This window comes from Saimiri boliviensis, chromosome 1 (genome assembly GCF_048565385.1).
Source record: "Saimiri boliviensis isolate mSaiBol1 chromosome 1, mSaiBol1.pri, whole genome shotgun sequence".
NCBI lineage: Eukaryota > Metazoa > Chordata > Mammalia > Primates > Cebidae > Saimiri > Saimiri boliviensis.
Window position 1 is genome coordinate 66,689,348 of NC_133449.1, and position 20,098 is coordinate 66,709,445.

The following is a 20,098-nucleotide window of genomic DNA, read 5'->3' on the forward strand; positions in this document are numbered from 1 at the left end:
GGTGCGATCTCGGCTCACTGCAACTTCTGCCTCCTGGGTTCAAAGGATTCTCCTACCCCAGCCTCCCAAGTAGCTGAGATTACAGGTGTGCACCATCAGCTCCTGACTAATTTTTTTGTATTTTTAGTAGAGACAGGATTTCACCAGTTGGCCAGGCTGGACTCGACATCCTGACTTAAGGTGATCCACCCCGCCTCGGCCTCCCAAAGTGTTGGGATTACCAGGCCTAAGTCACCATGCCCGGCTCCAAAGATAATTTAATACATTGATCTCTACTCATTTAAGAGATGACCCTGAATTAATGAAGATTTAGTAGAAATCTGTAGGAGAAAAACTGTAAAAGATTATTCCAGGGAAAAGAGAAAAGATAATTACTTAAAATTCCACTGTAGCTCACAAAAACTACAAGGGCTCAAGTTTATTATTTAAACTATTGTGTAAAAGAAAGCAGGAAGAAGAGAACTCAATAATAAGGAAAAGATGTGTTATTCATCATGAGAAATATTTTATCCAGTTAAACGATTGAAATAATTACTAAAGAGCATTATCTAGTATATACTATTTCTCTAAACTGCTAGATGATTATAAATCTCAAAGATTAGCATGCATTTAATACAGACTATGTCACATGAAATCCAAGACTACTGCCATATAATTATTAAATAAATTAAAGTTAACTGATAGTCTAGAATCCTAATCTTAAAAAAACATACCTGCAGATTTGTTTACTTTGGCTACAGATGCCTTGGTTTGTCCAGTTTTGGCTAAAATAACAAGAAAAACATTTAAGTACTACATTACAAATAACATCATTTGGCTTTAGTTAAAAGTCAACCTAGTAATAATTTCAAAGGAACCCTGCAAGAAACACGGCTATACTCATGTCCGTATGTCTACGGAATTATTATGGGGGCAAATTCTTAGATATGAACTTGATGTGTCAAAAGGCATACAGATTTAAATTTTAACAATTAATATTAGACTGACTTCCAGAAAGGCTAGACTAGTTAACAGTCCCATCAAAGCATAGGGATTATTCCCCATTTCTAAACACACACAATATATCATGTCAAAAGCCTAACATGGTAATTAACATTATCAGCCTTCCCAATGTGAAATGAAAACTGGTGGGATTAATTTTTTTCCTCTAATTATAAGTGTAGTTGTATCCATTTTTATAGGTTTAAAAGTCATCTCTACTTCTTTCTCTATAACCTACCTAATCATACTATTTTCCAATTTATATGCTGGGTTATTGAGGCTTCTTATTTTTTATTAGAGTTCCTTATATAAGAAAATTAATCTGTATCATATAGCTTAACAATTTTCTTAAAAAAGACACTCAAAATGCTTATGCATTAATACTTTTTATGTAGTCAAATGTCTTCCTGATTGGGAAGGACTTCTCAATCTAAAATTTTACAAAAATACTCTTCACACTTAAAGAATACTGTTATCATCTTACGTATCAAAGTAAATCTTTGATCGAACTGCAGTTTGATGTAAGTGCTTTTACTTTTTTTTTTTTTGAGACAGAGTCCTGCTCTGTTGCCCAGGATGAAGTGCAGTGACATGATCTCAGCTTCCTACAACCTCTGCCTTGCTGGTTCAAGCGATTCTCATGCCTCAGCCTCCGAGCAGCTGGGTCTACAGGAGAGCACCACCACTCCCAGCTAATATTTGTATTTTTAGTAGAGACAGGATTTTACCATGTTGGCCAGGCTGGTCTCAAATTCCTGGCCTCAAGTGATCCACTCACCTTGGCCTCCCAAAGTGCTGGGATCATAAGTGTGAGTAAAAAAAGTAGCTAGTTAATGTAATGCATAATGAATCTTTTCCCCACTAATATGAAATATTAACATAAAAATTTTCTTGGCATACACTGCAGGGGAACACGGGTAAAAAAGAGAGTAAAAAAAAATTTACTGATGTCCCTTATGTTTTGGGAAACATCTCTGGATTCTCTTCTGTCCTACTTTTTGTCTACGTAACTATATGAAGCTATTCTAAATCTTTTAACTTTGTAATATATTTTAATATATATTATGGATAGTTTGTTTTCATTGTTTCCTTTAAGGAATTGTCTTGCCTATTCTTTTATGTTAATTTCTTATATAAACTATCAGCCTATGTTAATGAAAAAAAATTGTTTTTTTGCTATTATTCTTTATACTTCATATATAAAGGAAAAAAGGAGTTTAGCTGGATGAGGTGGCTCTGGCCAGGAGGATGACGTGGAAGAATCACTTGAACCTGGGAGGTAGAGGTTGCAGTGAACCGATACTGTGGAACTGAACTCCAGCCTGGGGTAGGGGTAGGGGTGGGGATGGGAGGGAGTGGGGGTGGGGGTAGGAGAGGCAGCAGATATGAGGCAGAGGCGGAGAAGGATGAGGAGAAGCAGCAGCAGCAGCAGCAGTAAAGAAGAAGAAAAGAAGAAAAGGCATTTTATAAGGGTGAGGCTTTCTATCCAAGAATGTCATTTTTTTCATTTAAGACTCATTTTATGCCTTTGAATATTTTAGTTGTCTTTTTTTAACGTCTACCATTTTTACTATTGTAAATGGACTATTTAATATTAGATTACCTAAGGAGCTCTTCTTTATAAATAAGGCAATTAAACTTTACATATTAGAGAATTAAATGGATAATTATAATAAAATAGCATTTTATAATTGATTCTCTTGGGTTTTCCATCATACTATCATATTTGCAAATAATGGTGTATCCTACTTTCCAATTTCCATGCCTCTGTAATTACATTGTACTTGTTAATGGTTATTAGTTTTACAAAAAATTTATTTTAACTCATAGATGTGCTGATGCATATTCTTAGTTCCCAACCTTAATGGGAACGCATCTAATGCATTATTAAGTATATGCTGGCTTTTAACTTACGTGCACTTGTGTATGTATATGTGCATAAATAAGAGTATATATGAACAAATACACATATTTAAGGAACTAATTTTTTTGTTTGTTTGAGACAGGGTCTCACTTTGTTGCATAGGTTGGGATACAGTCGCATAATCATAGCTCAATGAAGCCTTGACCTCCTGGGCTCAAGCAATCCTCCGACCTCAGCCTTTCGAGTAGCTGGGACTACAGGCACATGTCAACATGCCCACATAATTTCTTAATTTCTGATAAACACTGGGTCTCATTATGTGGCCCACACTAAGAACTCTTTTTTTAAATGCTAGAAATGGATGTTGAACTTAATATCCTTTTCAGTATTTATGAAAAGAATCATACATTCCTTTTCTAATATGGTAGAATTGAATTAACAGATTTCTTCATTTTAAACCATCTTTATACTTCCAATATGATTCTCTCTTGTGCATAGACCATTATTCATCTAAAGTACTCGCAGACACTATGTTAAAATTTTACACTACAATTTAACATTAATATTTCTAAATATAATTGTTCTCTAGCTTTTATCCACTACAAAAGCTGTCAGCATTTTAAAAATATTTCTTTAACTTTTACTTTTGAGATAATTGCAAATTCACAGAGTTGCATGAAATATGAGGGAGAGATCCCCTATACCCTTCACCTAGTTTCCCTCCAATGATTGACACTTTGTGTAACCGTAGTACACTGTCACAGACAGAAAACTGACACAAACAGATTTTACTAGTACTGAATGCAATGTGTACTTAGCTCTGCAAAATTTAATCACAGGTGTAGATTAGTGTGACTGCCACCAGCCAAGATACAGAACAGTTCCTTCATATCTCTTCTAAAACCCATTTATAGCACTAGCCACCTCCCTCCCACCAAACCTTACAATCACTAATCTTTTCTCTCTGTAATTTCATTTTCAAAGTGATATACATGACATTGCATAACATAAAAATTTTAAAATAGCCATTCATGCATTGAAGAACATTTGGTTTGTTTCAAGTTTGGGGCTATTAAAAACAAAGTAACCATAAATATTCGTGGATAGGCCTTTGTATGAGCCTAAGTTTTCATTTATCTGTGATAAGTGGATAAGAGTGTAAGTGATAAGTAACATGGTAAGCACCTGTTTAGTTTCTGTTAAGTTAAAATTGCCATACTCTTTTCCAGAATGGCTGTACTATTTCACAATTGCTCTTGCACGCAATGTATGAGTTTCTCTGCATACTCCTCGGCATTTGGTGCTATCATTATTTTTTATTTTATCCATTCTGGTAAGTGTGTAATGTCTTTGTTAGTATTTGATGTATTAACCTATTTATTTCCCCATCCTTTCTCATTCCCTCTTTTATAGGAAGCTATCCCTTCCCTTGAATGCCATATTATAGCTGAAACTGATATTGTTTCCTTAAAGATTTGGTGGAACTCACATGTGGGAGTTCCCACAGGTGAGCAGAGTGCTTTTATTGGGGAAATAACTGACTTAAGCAAACCAAGAGGTGATCTCTGGATGGTGTGAATCATTTTCTTTAAGCATTTTTCTGAAATATTTTAAACTTTTGACAATAAACATTTATTACCTTTATAATTAGATTTAAAAGAAAGTCATTTTCAGCTGGGAATTGAAAAAGCAAAAAGAAAAGGGTAAATATTTCTAAAAAAGAGAAAAGCCATAAAATCTTACAGAAAAATCATTCAATCAAGGAAGTTTCATCAGAGATGAGCCTTACAGGATAAACTGGAATCTGTCCCCCAACTCTCCCCAAAAAAAGTACTAACTGAATTTTTATCTTCACTACCTTGTCTGGGACCTATTAAGTGCTTACTAAATAAAAGTTATGTGAAGTCAGACATCAATTCCACACAAATAGGCAGCAAAAATAAACAACCAAGGAATAAAGTAACATGGAAAATAAACTATTCTGAGTGGCTGAAAAATAATACACAGTGACTGTCAAGGGGTTCAAAAGATAATCTGTAGTCAAAGGGCCAAGAATAATTTATGAAAAGTGGACGAATTTGGACTTTTTCTATTGATTGCTAGAAGGAGAACGATTAGATCTGCTTTAAAAAGACCTCTGGGCAACAATGCATATAATAAAGCAGTCAGGAGGCTATCTTCAAAAGTTCAAATGTGAGAGGATGGGTCTGAATGAAAAGGAGTTGCTGGCATGATGGAGCTATGTATAGAGAATCTGAGAGTTGAAGCAGACTCAAGGGAAAACTAATATGGATCTGCCACTGACTGGCTGAAAAGAAGAAGGATGTTATTTAAATCTGAATTATGTCAGACAGAAGAAAAGAGAAGACAGGGTTAAGAATTATCCCACAGGATGATTAGCGGTAACTGTTAAATAATATAAGAAAATGAGAAGAGTATACTCAAGGGTATAGAAGAGTTTATGTATGTATGGGAGATGTCTTTAAAGACAAAGAGGAAAAGATATCATCCAGAAGATGGCCAGGCACAGTGGCTCACACCTATAATTCCAGCACTTTGGGAGGTCAAGGTGGGCAGATCACTTAAGGTCAGGAGTTCGAGACCAGCCTGGCCAACATGTTGGAATCCCATCTCTACTAAAAAAACCCCAACAATTAGCCAGGCATAGTGTTGCATACCTGCAATTCCAGCTACTCAAGAGGCTGAGACAGGAGAATCACTTGAACCTGGGAGGCAGGGGTTGCAGTGAGCCAAGATCATGCCACTGTACTCCAGCCTAGGCAACAAAGTGAAACTCCATCTCAAAAGAAAAAAGAAGAAACCACCCAGGAAGAAAAGCATGATGTGAGAAGAGGAACAGATTGATTGTTAAGAAAACTAGAAAGGCAGGAGAAAAGAAAAACAGTGACCCAGGAGATCAAGAAATTTTCATTCTTGAGGGAGGTAATTGTAGTATATGCATAAAGCTTTGGAATCATAAAGTTCTGAGTTCAAATTCCAACTCTTCCATGTGGCCCTGAGTGACTCATGTAAACTTTCTGAATCTATCTCTTCTAGAAAATGAGAACGATACATTTTTTTTGAGATGGAGTCTCGCTCTTGTCACCCAGGCTGGAGTGAAGTGGCACAATCTTGACTCACTGCAACCTCCACCTCCCAGGTTCTCCTGCCTCAACCTCCGAGTAGCTGGGATTACAGATGCCCGCCACCACACCTGGCTAATTTTTGTATTTTTAGTAGAGACAGGGTTTCACCATGTTGGCCAGGCTGACCTTGAACTCCTGACCTCAGGTGATCCATCCACTTTGGCCTCCCAAAGTGATGGGATTACAGGCATAAGCCACCAAACCACGGCCAAACAATATTAACTGTTAACTCAAAGGACGGTTTGAAAGGTTAAACAAAGTAACATAAATATACTATGTGCCCAGCAAAAATATCTTACCCTCAAATGTCAGGTTCCTTTTCATTGTTTTCTCTCTTCTGGTACACATTGTGTTGGTAGGCCTACTTAGGAAGTAATTTTTACCTTATTTTGTACTAAATTCTAACTCTCAAATCAAACTAATCCTGCATTAAATTTTTGCTGGTTCTGCTTTTGCTTTGTGTCACAGAACTTCTCATTTTCTAAAACACGTATTATTTAATGTTTATTTTATGTTTAATGTTTGTCACCTCAAGTTAAAAAATGTGAAGTGTCTGGGAACAGGAATGCCTATCTGGTCCACTAACACATCCTAAGCCTCTACAAAGTGCTCTATCATGGTCATATAATAGGTACTCAATAATGACTATTTTTCTTTTTAATTAGTACCAGCTAAGAGCTCTAAATGTTTCCATTTATGATCAAATTACACTCTTGCTTCCTCCCTGTGCTTACAATCAAAATTATCCTTAAAACTGCTCTAATTCATCTTTCCTGTCACTCTTCAATCTGAGTGGATCTCAAAAAATTATCATGTACCCTTCTTTCTCATCTGTCACTTTCTCACTCCTATTTACAGGGCTTCTTTCTACATCTATATTAGAAGGAAGTACTAGCTTTCCAAAATTTAGACCTTACATTTTTAAAACTTCCCAAATATCTCACTTTCAATGCTATATGATTGGCAAACTAAAGAGTATCTCCAGCTGATACCTGTGACAGCTGAAATTTGGTAATATTGAAATCTAAGGTCCTAACCCCAAATTCAAAGGCACCACTGTGTCTGAGTTTTCCAGTTGTAATCAATAATATCATCACATTCAGTAAAACCTATCAGAACGGAAACTTTGAAATTGTTTAACTGCTTAAAAATTTTTTTAAACTCATTTACTGAAAAATTCCATATAACAAAATGCAAATATTACCCCCACATCACTTAAATTAACCTTTTTCACATCAGGTCCTAATCATCCCAAAGTGAAGCCCAATTGTGTTTTCTCAATAGGATTTTTTAAGTCTCTCCAATTTATCCCATCTGTATAAGAATCCTAAACAATCAGTGAGTGGCTCCCTATTCTCTACTGCAATTTCCCAGAGTCTGTACCAACTGTTACTAACTCTTATACAGAAAAACTGGAGTGCATTTTTGCCTAGCTTAGGAAAACAGTGGACGAAATAAAGCTTAATAGGTTTCTTTCCTGAAGGACTTCACAAAATGGAAGTGTTCTGTGAATTACTATTTCAAAAGAAAACTAAACGGGTGTAACACATATCACAAACTTTCTTATGCAAACCATCTTTCAGAAATTACTCTTTATCATGACACATTTTGAAAAATACTAATGAGGTCAAATCTGAAAACTTCTCAGCATGACCCTTCAAGGCCTTCAACAGAGTAATTCAACTTTGTTACCTTCGTTATGTGTCCCCCACATGAAGGAATTTTCTACCACTACATTTTACCTCTTCATATAACATCACCTAATTTAAAATCTTAATAAAAATGTACTGCCTTCCAGAAGCCACCCACAGTATCTCTGCTAACCTTCAATACTTCAGTACTCTACACAACTAAACATTATGCAGCAATGAGATATTCCATACAATCCAACATTCCCATCACTAGTAAAACTTAGTGCCTAAATTCTTACCTTACTCTGGATAGAAAACCAAAACACACTATATTTTTGCCTTCCCCAAATACAGCATACAAAACACAATATAAGTTGCTAAACAGAATTCTGTGCCTGCCTTATTTTAGCTTTTCTTTCTTGTCTTTCACTATCAAGCTGTTTATTCTCACTAGTACTAGTCTCAAGAGTGTATGTTTTGGCAGCAACTTCTTCCCACCTTTCTAATCCTAAATGGATTAAGAAAAAAGAGAACTAGAATTATTAAAACTGTATGCAAAATTTGTTTAACTAGATTCACAATGATGGTTTCAAGTAGTTTCCTGAGTATAAAGAAATAGCTTTTAGCACATGAGTGTGATAACACCTATTTCTGGTTAGTCTTTTTTGTTTGCTTTTTGGCTCTCAATTAACCTTCAAAAACAAAGGGGACCAGATAAGCAATCTTAACATACCTTTCTTATGTTTTGTCTTGTGGGTTTATCGGGAGGGGATGGAGGGAGGTATTGCATAACTAACCTAAACATGTAAAAAACAGCTATTAACTGTGGAACTATGATAGACATTTCACATATATTATCTCATAGTTTTGTTATATTTACTCCAGAAGAGATTCTGTAATAATACAGCACTAAATTTTAACCACCTGCTTAATACAGGGACCAGTTAAAGAACGTAATTGGGATCTCTTTCATTCAAGTACAACAGCGCCTTCCAAACATCATCATCTAAGTTTCTACTAAACTGACAAGAGGCACTCATTTGAAAGAATATTAAAAGTAACAACTTACCAACAGAAGTTGAAGTAACAATTTCAACAGCTTTTGAAGCATCTGTATCTCTTCTATTTAAAAGAAGAAAAAATTTAGCAGAAACTTAGGAATTCTAAGTTCTACAAAATCCTAAAAATGTAATACTTACATCTAAAAACATTTACAATAATTCAACTGGAGTGATGTTCCACTTAAACTGTAGTTATGGTGATAAAATATATTTAAAATGCAGTTTTAAATATTAAAATTTCTTAAGTCAAATACACATTCATTCTCACACATGAAATCATAAAGTCGCTTACTTTAAGGTAGATGCAGATACTTTCTTTGACTCTAATGCCTTTTTCTTCACCTCTTTGTTCTGTGTAGGAAAAATATTTTGAACAAAAGGAATTCAGTAAAAAGCAATTTAGAAAATATAGAACAAGAAAAAACTAAAATCTTCCTAAAGTATACATGTTTATTACCTTTTTCTATTTATAAAGACATTTTTTTCCATTTGTGATTACACAGTCTAATTTTACATTTCATCTTTTACAACTCATCTGCGTTTAATTACCATTAACTGCAGCAGTCTACCCTTATCCAAGACCCCCAGTGGATGCCTTCAGTGCTAGTACTGAACCCTATATATGCAATGTTTTTTCCCTATATTTACAAGTAAGTTTAACTTCTAAATTAGGAACAGTAAGAGATCAACAATAAAACAGAACAGTGTTCCCTTCAGCAGCACATATACTAAAATTAGAATGATACAGTAATTAGCATGGTCCCTGTGCAAGGATGACACGCATATTCGATAGGCATTCCATATTTTAAATTTAAAAAAATAATGTTTCAACAATACAGTGCAACAAAACTTAACATGAATGTGGTCTATCAAAATACCTTACTATACGGTAGATCTTGGCAACTTCAGCATACAATTTTTTTTCTTTCCTCAATCAAAAACTTTCACCTTTTCACTTAAAGGAAGCATTTTACAGCCTCTCTTTGGCCTATCCATATTGCCAATATCACTACACCACACTTGCACTTTAGGACCATTATTAAGTAAAACGAGGGTTATTTAAACACAAGCACTGCAATAAAGCGACAGTCAATCTGATATCCAAGACAGCTATTAAGTGACTAACGGGTAGGTAGCATTTAAAGTGTGGATATACTCTGGACAAAGTAATGATTCACAGCCCCAGTAAGCTGGAGCTGGATTGCAAGAAATTTCATCATGCTACTCAGAATGGGGCACAATTTAAAACATGTTAATTGTTTATTTCCGGAATTTTCTACTCAACATTTTCAAACCACAGTTGACCACTGAAATTGCAAAGCCAAGCCTCAGATAAGAGAGAACTACTGTTTATCTTTTAACAACATAGTTTCTTATAGCACTGTGACATTTCAGATACCTAAAGTGCAATTGCTATCACCCTGGTCTAACCTACTACCATCTTTTGCTTTGATTACTACAATTGCCTCCTAATGGTCTTGGTGCTTCAGTCCTTGCCATTCTACCCTCTCTCTAATCACAACATAAAACTAGATTGAACCTGCCATTCCTCAACTCAAAACTTTTCATTAGACTCAAGGAAAAAAACCCAACACTTAACAATGGCCTCTGAGAGTTTGTAACATATATTCATTCCACCTACCTTCCACTCCCAAACCACAACACACTTCTTCCTATTCTTCTTCACTCCAACCCCAAGCATCCTTTCTACTCCTCAAAGAAGCTATACAGGTATAGCTTTTGCAGGGGTTATTTCTTCTGTCTGGCATGCTCTCAATCCAGGACATGGTTTGTTCCCTCATCTTTTTAAAGTGTTGTGCTCAAGTATCACCTTTTCAATAAGATCTTCCCAACTACCTTACTGAAAGCTGCACAGCTCCTCATTCCCTGTAAGAGTACTTCTATTCCCATTTCCTGATATTTTTCACCACAGTACTTGAAAACAAACATAATATGCACATATTTTTAATTTGTGTTTTCTCTCTCCCTACCCCTTGAAGTTAAAACTCTGTGAGAACAGGGACTTTGTTTTCTTCAGTATTCTATTCACAGTGCATAAAGTCATGCTTGAACATTCAGTAAATATTTGTTGACTTGATCTGAATTTCATCATAACCGTTGTCATCGAATTTTACAATTTCTGTTCTTTTTGGGCATTCTTGTCATTTCTTTTGGCACTGTAGGGGGTTTTATCCCACACGTTCCCTCAATAATTTAGAAGAAATTCATTCTATTTCTATTCCACTAATGGTAATTTTCAATTTTAAAAGAAATTTGAAACTACTAAGTTCCAATGTATAAGTTGAAACATTTAGCCTTTAATCCTTGGCTACATTCCAATTTTTGATTATATATTTTAGATCATAATTATCTTTCTAATAATTTTAAGCGACTTTTTTTGAAATTTTATAAAAACATTATTTAGCTTTTAGTCTATGTTTAAGTAGTTTCATTGTTCACTGACAACATTTTATATAATAACTTCTTCAAGCTGGGCACAGTGGCTCAAGTCTGTAATCCCAGCACGTTGGGAAGCCGAGGCGGGCAGATCATGAGGTCAGGAGATAGAGACCATCTAACACAGTGAAACCCCATCTCTACTAAAAATACAAAAAAATTAGTGGGGCATGGTGGCACACAACTGTAGTCCCAGCTACTGGAGAGGCTGAGGCAGGAGAATCACTTGAACCTGGGAGCTGGAGGTTGCAGTGAGCCAAGATCGCACCACTGTACTCCAGCCTGGGCGACTGAGCAAGACTCTGTCTCATTTAAAAAGAAAAAAAAAATTCCTTCTCCATTTCTTAAGTTCTTCATTTTAATGTTTTCGAAGAATATGTATTAGTGAAATATCTTCTAAGCCCATGCATGTCTGAGAATAAATGCTGTCCGAACACTCACCTTAAGATTCCACTTGAAATGAATGTAATTGGTTACAATAAATCACAACCTTTTTCCCATCCAACTCTCAAGAATGTTTTGTTTTACCATCTCAGCCTAGACCATTTCTTTGTATAAACTGTTTTCTGCCTAGATCACTATAAGGCGCCCCATCATAACCATGGAATTCAAAATCCTCAGTATTTAAGTGATGTCTGTTGAGTCTGATCAGCAGACTCTGGTCAAGTGACGGATAAAAAATTACACTGACACAGGTTTTTGCCCGAGGGAGCGCATCTGGGGGGCTTACACAGCTTGGACACCGCTCAAAAGGGAGTGTGACCATGCAGCCCCAACAAGCCAGAGAAGCTCCTCATTTATTTAGTATAGATTTAATAACAAAGGTCTTGAGTAAACACCATTACTGAGTAATTAACATTGCCGGACCCCCCCACCCCAACCCAATAGAAATGCCTGCGCAGGAAATAGGTAAACAAAGTTATTTGGATAAATTCCTTTGCACCCCCTTGTAACTTGTTCTTTGCCTTAGCCCCAAGATAAAAGAATTTAGCCACCTTCAGACACAACCCTCTCCTGAGGCTTTTGCAAAACCTTCCGGCCTTCCAAGAAGGTTTGCATCTTTCTCTATAATTTTTCCTGCCACCCTGACCAATCTCCTATACACCTCTCTCTTTTCTGTTTTTTTTTTTTTTGCATCAGGTTTTGTTGACTGAAGAGTACAAATGTGTGTAGCAACAAGTTTGTCAGGCGCAGCAGTTATAAGTCATGTTCCAGTTTTGTATCCTGGAATTAGTAAATAACATAAGACAAACATGAGTATAATCAGTAACATTCTTCTCCAATTAAGGAGTGACCCCAAGGAGTGGCAGTCAATCCAAGAGAGATGTTCTTGTGTACCCTTCCATATGGCTGTTTGTTGGGGATGTAGATCTGGCGTTTAGGGATTCTAGAATTTTAGTTTTAAGTTGCTGTATGTCTGCTGTAAAATTATCATGCAAGATTCCCCAGAGGTGTTGTATTATTTCATCGCAACTATGTATTGATTGATTCCAAGGTAGAGAGGTGACACAGATATGCTTATGCTCCCTGAGACAATTTAATTGCTGATGGAATGCCAGTGCCTCTTGTCGTTCCCGGACATATTTCAAGGCAGCCTCAAGAGCTTGCAAATGTGCAAGAATCTTTTGATCTATACCTTGCTGTAAGAGGAAGGAGTTCATTAGACACATTTCTGGCCAAGTTATCTACAAAAGTAACTGTTTGCACTGATTCAGTAATAGATGCTACAGCCACACTAGTAGTTGCTAGGATGACTATGGCTGAGACTATAAAGGCTATAAGAGTAACTACGAATCTTTTGTGTCTGAGCTGGGACAGGGCACATTCTAAGGTGGCAAAGGCAGAGGAACCTTGCCAATTGTACATCAAACTGACTGGTAGGAATGCTTCAGATTGTCTCCTTAAAACCATGACACTAGAAATATTTAAATCAGATATCCTGTAATTAAGATGCATGAGGCAAACCAAGTCTGTCCTTGGACTTGGGTAACAAACGCAGAGTTTTGGGGTGTAATGGAAATATCGGTTCCCGTAAGGAAAACATATGGATGGGTAGTACAAACTAGGTACTGGTCTGTGTGATTATAAATAAAGGTCATAATTGTTATGGGAATTATATTATGTCCCATGCCAGGTGTTAAGAGGGTAGTAAGATGTCCCAGGCACCATAAAGTATACTGGGGTGGCATGAACTCTACTTGGGGTCTGGGATAACCCATTGGCCCAAACCATAGGGGAACGGGATGTGGCTATGAAACTGTTGTTGATGCTATGATATATGTGGACATCATTATGACTGCCCTGCAAATGACCATGGAGGCTCTAGTCTAAGATGTTACAATTGCCTATCAGTGAAGGCTATTAGTGGAGGCTATGGGCTTGTCCCTGGTGACAGACCCCCCAACCAAAGTGGAATCCATTACTTTTCCAGCTTGGTTCTTTAGCAGGGAGGAATGTTGGAGAAAGTGGCATTGTTTGCACTGCCCAGTTTGAGGCTATCAGCAATCAAGTTTATAACTTATACACAGTGGGAGAACAGCAGAGTGATATATTGTGTTACCTGGCACCTTAGTCCAATGTGTGTCATTAATGAGGGACCCCACTGAGGGTAAGTCAATCCCTCCTAGCCAAGCAGTTATGTTATTAGAGGCTGGGAAGGGGGTGTGTGCCCAGGTAAAGGGTGAAAGAAAGGCAGATCTAAGAGATAGGCCCAAAAGAGTAAAGCAGGTACAGCCTGCAGAAAAAGCAAGAGTATAAACAGGATAAATACCCTATATGAGTTGCATTGTACAATAGAGGGCATAGCAAGGAAGAAATTATCTGGAGTGAATGGTTTCTGCATCTGGAGCAGGATTTGCTCAGCCTCGTAAGCTGCCTTCTTCAGCATCCCCCAGGTAAGGTCCAGATCTTGTGTCTTTGAAGGAATTTGCATCATCTGGGGCTGCAGGTCCTGCAGGTTCATTTTCTTTATCTCTGGTACTGGGCTGGGTCCCAACCATGCCATGGTATGGTTTGATGCGTCATGCTGGAATCCAAAGACGATCTGAGGGGGTATGACCACAAGCATATGCTCTTCCCCATGTTAGCAAATCATTTAGACCACACCATACATTACTATTTCCATCCTTCCATAAAACTGTGGGTTTTATGTCTTGAGAGGTTTTGGTAAAGTGTTTTCCTACAGCTGATTGAAATTTATCATCTAAATTTAAGACATTAAGGGTAAATAAGGCTTGTGCTACTAGCGTTGCAGGGTCCTTACTCATACTCCCCCTTTTTTGTTTTCTGAGCATATTTTTAAGGGTACAATGGGCATGTTTTACTATGGTCTATCCTTGGGGTTATATGGGATGCCTATGGAATGTTGAACGTTCCATGTGTGACAAAACTGTTGAAATGGTGAGCTAGCATAAGGTGGACCATTAAGTTTTAATTTTTGTGGGCTGCCCTATATAAGCAAAAGTTAAAAGAAGATGTTTAATAACATTATCAGGTAGACTCTCCAGGCAGCGCATGTATGCTAATTAGATGAGACCTGGTATGAACAGATACATATACACTTCTTAGTTTTCAATTTCAGGAACGTCTAGTCATTGGGTTAAGTTGAAATTGTGTAAGTTTCTTCACTTTTGTTGAAAAAAGTTGATGCCGCTCGGTGGCTTGGTCAAGCAGTGATGTCATAACTTGTAGATCTGCTTGATCGTTGCCATAAGCCAGTGGGCCAGGCAGTGACCTGTGGGCTCAAATATGTGAGATAAAAACAGGGTATGTACATTGATCCAGCAATTGCTGAAGTCAAACAAAAAAGGCACACAGTGTGGGCTTGAGAGTTGAGGACTATCTCAAGGTTTCAATAAATAGAGTAAGCAGAGTCACTAACAACATTGATGGGCTGAGCAGAGAATGTTTCTAAGGCCAGTATTAGAGCTCCAGCCTCAGCTCTTTGAGTGCTAGTAAAACCAGACTGCGTGAGGAAATTATGCGGCTTCCACCAGACAGCCACTTTTGCATTCTTACCAGAGCCACAGCGTTAAAGTGAGTGTTAAGTATGGCGGAGCAAACTACTTCCGTAGGCATAATAAAAGGAGTACAAGATAAAAACCAAAGCAGTTTGTCAACAGGAAGTGTATGTTCTAAATGGCCTGCATAACCAGAGAGTGTTATCTGAAGGTCTAGAGATACGGGCAACATTGCTTCAAAATGCTTTTTACTCAAAGGAATTCTTATGACATCAGGGTCATAACCTAGCAACTGACTGCATCATCTGCAGCCCACATACAGTAGATAACTTTACTAACTAGCTGGACATAGGGAGATAATGTTTTAGTCCTGTTATGTGAGCAAAAATCCCATTCTAGGAGGTGCAGTCCTGGAGCCATTTGCCCTATTAATCCAGTTGGGGAATGATTAATAGGAAATATCCCAGGTCTATGTGATCTAGTTGCCTCTGAGAGATAGCTAGCTCTATTTCCTCAATTTTCCTTTTTGCTGCAGGGGTTAAATACCTGGGAGAATCCAGGGCAGCACTGCCTTTTAAGACAGAAAACAGCTTTTGTAACTTATCAATAGCTATGTCCAAGGTGGGGCAAAGCCAGTTAATATCACTCAGTAATTTTTGATAATCATTTAAGGTATGTAAGTTGCTAGCATTTAATTTAACCCTTTGAGGCCTTACTGACTGGGAAGTTAGTATGTATTTAAGATACTTCTAAGGAGGGGACATTTGTACTTTTTTAGGTGCTTATGATTAAACCTTCCGTGTATTCATTTGGACAGAGGCACAGAAACTTAAAAGTACTGGCTCCATTGAGGCTGCCAGTAAATATCATGCATAAAATGAATAATCTTGCAATAAGGAAATTATTTTTTACTGGGGAGCAACGCCTGATTTTATATGATACTGACATACGGTAGGACTGTTCGGCATTCTTTGAGGAAGTACTTCCCAATGAAACTGGCAAGCTGGCCTTGTATTAATAGCTGGTATTGTAAACACAAATTTTTCTCTGGCCTGTTTTGCAAGGGGAATAGTATAAAAGTAGTCTTTTAAGTCAGTAACAATGATAGGCCAATTTTGAGGAATCGCCACAGAAGAAGGGAACCCCTGCTGAAGAGGCCCCATTGGCTGCAAATTAGCATTAAAAGCCCGTAAGTCATGCAAAAGTCTCCATTTGGCAGACTTTTTGGGAATGATAAAAATGGGCAAATTCCAAGGGCTATTTGATGGTTCTATATGGCCGGCTTTTAATTGCTCCTCAACTAATTCATGGGCTTGCTATAATTTCTGTCCCTTTAAAGCTACTGTTCTATCTAAATAAGATTTTTGAGAAAGGTACATCAGGGGCAGGTGAGGAATAACAGTGGCCATTATTAGAAAGAGGTCATATGGGAGTTGTCTGCTATGGCCTCAACTAATCCTTTCATAAATGGGTTAGCAGCTCCATTCTCTCTAATGCTTTTTCTTATCTCTTTATAAGCCTCAAAAAAAAAAAAAATGGATTCATGTGCAGACTGCCTTGACGATCTTGTATTACCAGGCAGGCCAAGAGTTCCCCTTCTAATGCCTCTTGCCTAAGACAGGGTCTTATAGCTGTAGCATATTCTTTGTTCTTTTTTTCCAATTTATTGGAGGAGGCGGCTCAGGGAGAATTTCCGTCTGCTCTGTGGCATGTCTACTTGGTAATTGTAGGGCTGAGGGAAAAGGAGGTGGGAAGGTAGGTGATAGTTCTTCCTCCCTTCCCTTTTTAGGGTCTTGTGTGTATAGCAGGGCCAACGCAGCCTTAACTAAGGCCCATAACATTAGAGATGTTACTAGGACCTGTTGCCCTTGTGCAAGATGTTGCTTAAGATTTCTCCCAACTTGTTCCCAGAGCTCTAAGTCTGGCATGCCTTTTGCCGGGAACCATCGGTTATGGAAAACAACAGTTTGCATTAGATCCCTTAATTGAACCTGCAAAACTGAGGCTCACTAGCTTTAAGTAGATGTTTCAATATTTTTATATATTGTTTCTGTTGTGCTGATAACTGTTGTCCCATGATGAAACCCTAGCCTGAAAAATTCCCTAGAACTTGGAAATCCTGAGTGAGTACCAATGACTTACTGACTGCACAGTCTCTTCACGTTCATTTTTGAGGGTTCTGCCATTATCCATGATCCATTGTAGTGTCCTCACATGGGGGCAGCAACTGTCAAGTCTGACCGGCAGACTCTGGTCGAGCGACGGATGAAAAATTACGCTGATACAGGTTTTTGCCTGAGAGAGTGCAGCTGGGGGCTTACACGGCTTTGGCACCTCCTAAGGAGGAGTGCAGCCATATACCCCCAGTAAGCCAGAGAGGCTCAGCATTTATTTAGTACAGATTTAATGACACAGGTCTTGAGTAAACACCATTAGTGAGTAATTAACATTGCCGATCCCCCAAGTAGAGGGCAGTTCTGCACACAGATGATCAAAGATCGGGTCTGAGAGGGGGAGATAGGTAAACAAATGTATTTAGATAAATTCCTTTGCACTCCCTTGTAACTTGCTCTTTGCCCTGGCCCCAGTGTAAGAGGATTTAGCTGCCTTCAGCCACAACCCTCTTCTGAGGCTTTTGCAAGACTTCCTGGCCTTCCAAGAAGGTTTGCATCTTTCTCTATAATTTTTCCCACCACCCTAACAAATCTCCTACAATGTCCTCTTTCTGGAATTTCACTTATGTACAGACTGCATCTCCTAAATGTATCTATGTCTTTCCTCTGATCATTTTTCAGTATTAATTTCAACACCAAGTATAGGATCACATGTCTCTTGCTCACCACTGCATCTTCTGTAGATATTACAATGCCTGACACAACAGATGTGTAACAGATGCTGAACTACTAAGAAATAGTTGCAGAATTAAAATGAAAATCTCTCATTCGAATTCTGATTGCATATTTTCGGTTTTATCTTCTTATTAATTAGATTTTCCGTAATGTTCAAATGTTCACTAACTCCTATTATTACTTTTCAAATCCATGCAATCTTCTTAGTTGATTACTTTAGTGTTTTGGTTTTCTTTTTGAGATAATCTCACTCTGTCGCCCAGGCTAGAGTACAGGTGTGCAATCTCAGCTCACTGCAGCCTCCCGCTCCCACGTTCAAGCGATTCTCCTGCCTCAGCCTCCCTAGTAGCTGGGATTACAGGCACATGCCCCCACGCCTGGCTAATTTTTTGTATTCTTATTGGAGACGGAGTTTCACCATGTTGGCCAGGTTGGTCTCTCTCTCCTGACTTCATGATATGACCACCTAGGCCTCACAAAGTGCTGGGATTACAAGTGAGCCATGGCACCCGGTCCCTCTAGTTTTAATTGTAATGTGTCCATGAAACTTGCTGAAAACAATGAATTGAAATTTTTTTTAAATGTTATTTTTTTTTTGCACAGGGTTGAGCTGCAGCAGTATTTCAAAGGTGAAAAGGTTTTATCAGAAATATGAGCCTACATTTTTCCAGATCAAGGGTTCCTCACCACCCCCAACCCCTTTGAGACAGGGTCTCACTCCATCACCCACATAACCTCCACCTATCGGGCTCAAGTGATCCTCCCACCTCACCCTATCCAGAGGATGGGACTACAGGTGTGTGGTACCATGCTTGGCCAATTTTTAAATTTTTTGTAGAGACAAGATCTCACTATATTGCTCAGGCTAGTCTCAAACTCCTGGGCTCAAGCAATTATCCTGCCTCGGTCTCCTGAAGTGCTGGGATTACAGGTCTGAGCCACAACGCTGGGCTCCTGATGCTTTAAAGAATGAGTACGTGGCCCTTTCCCTGGGAAAAAAGAAGGTTTGTTTTCCTCAGATTACTGGTAATCATGGGGCAAAGAGTAGCTCATAAAGACTTAAAAATCACTGCTACGGATTGATGTCTACAGGAGATTACTATTAAAGCCCAGTTACCTAGTTTCTGACAAGAGTCGTACAAATGGATGTTAACATAGGGATATAGGATACTGTTTTACCTTTTCTGTAAAACTTAATGATTCTAAGAAACAGTAAAATAAGAGAGAATGTTACACACCCAGTCAGAATAAGTCCTAACATTAAATATCAAATGTTGGGAAGGTTAAGTTTTTTCTAGGTTTTGACATGCCATGCCAAAATCAAGATCTGGACAAAGAAAACGGTAGCACAGCTCTTCTTTTTCCTAATTTGTTCTTTCAGCTCATTTTTGGCTTGCTTTGGTAGAAACAGCTGAAGTGGTAACAGGCCAAAAAGACTGCTCCTTCCTGCCTTTACAAACAAACAAACAAACAATTGCCCACATACTTCCAACATGAAGAAGGCACAACTCAAGTTCTGTTGGGAGCTCCCTCCACTCAATCCCTAAGCAAGTTGCTCTATCACAACAGAGGAGTCATGAGTTAGCCTTCTTGTTCCAGCATCATCCAAACCACATTCAGCTGAAGAAAATTAATGTTTGATGGATGAAATGGCATTTTTTCTAGCTTCTAGTGCTAATATTTTCTTTGCCCTATTCATTACTATGACAATCATGAGAGTTAATATACCTGGGCTCTCGGACTTACATTGTTACCTTACCAAGTTCATCAAAAAGTTGGCTAAGCGATTTTTTTAAGGTGTTTGAAACATTGTATTTCCTTAAATGTATCCTTACTTATAGTCCTTATCCTAACTATATATCCTTTAACTGTTTCAAATGAAAGAAAACTGGCCAGCTTAACGATTCTGGAAATTTAATGATCAGCTAGGTCTTTACACAGTCACTAGTGTAAGCCAATATTCCTTTCTGTTTTCAAGGTTACTGATCTGCCCCAAACCATTACCATTATCACAACAGGCTGAGTAAACTGATTAGATGAGTCTTCTAATTGGACTTCAGTGCTCTTCTCCACTTTAGTAATCTGCTTGGCTTTCTTTGCCTTCAGAATCATTTGCCTAATTCATTCTCCAGATCATTGCGAAATAAAAT

At 37.9% G+C, this 20,098-nt stretch overlaps 1 protein-coding gene and 1 non-coding gene across 7 annotated transcripts in view; one reads left to right on the plus strand and one right to left on the minus strand.

Moving 5' to 3' along the window:
* The window catches only part of ZNF638 (zinc finger protein 638), a 167,129-nt gene that overhangs the window by 36,552 nt on the left and 110,479 nt on the right, over positions 1 to 20,098 (minus strand). For all 6 annotated transcript variants that reach the window (XM_074398572.1, XM_074398569.1, XM_074398567.1 and 3 more), the window contains exons 9-11: positions 8,976 to 9,034; positions 8,692 to 8,744; positions 714 to 764 (exon numbers count right to left, since the gene is read on the minus strand). In XM_074398572.1, the coding sequence (XP_074254673.1) occupies positions 714 to 764; positions 8,692 to 8,744; positions 8,976 to 9,034 (163 nt within the window). The remainder of the gene's footprint in view (positions 1 to 713; positions 765 to 8,691; positions 8,745 to 8,975; positions 9,035 to 20,098) is intronic.
* Positions 9,388 to 9,491, plus strand: LOC120362064 (U6 spliceosomal RNA). The gene has a single exon (XR_005578069.1). It is a non-coding gene; the product is annotated as a U6 spliceosomal RNA (small nuclear RNA).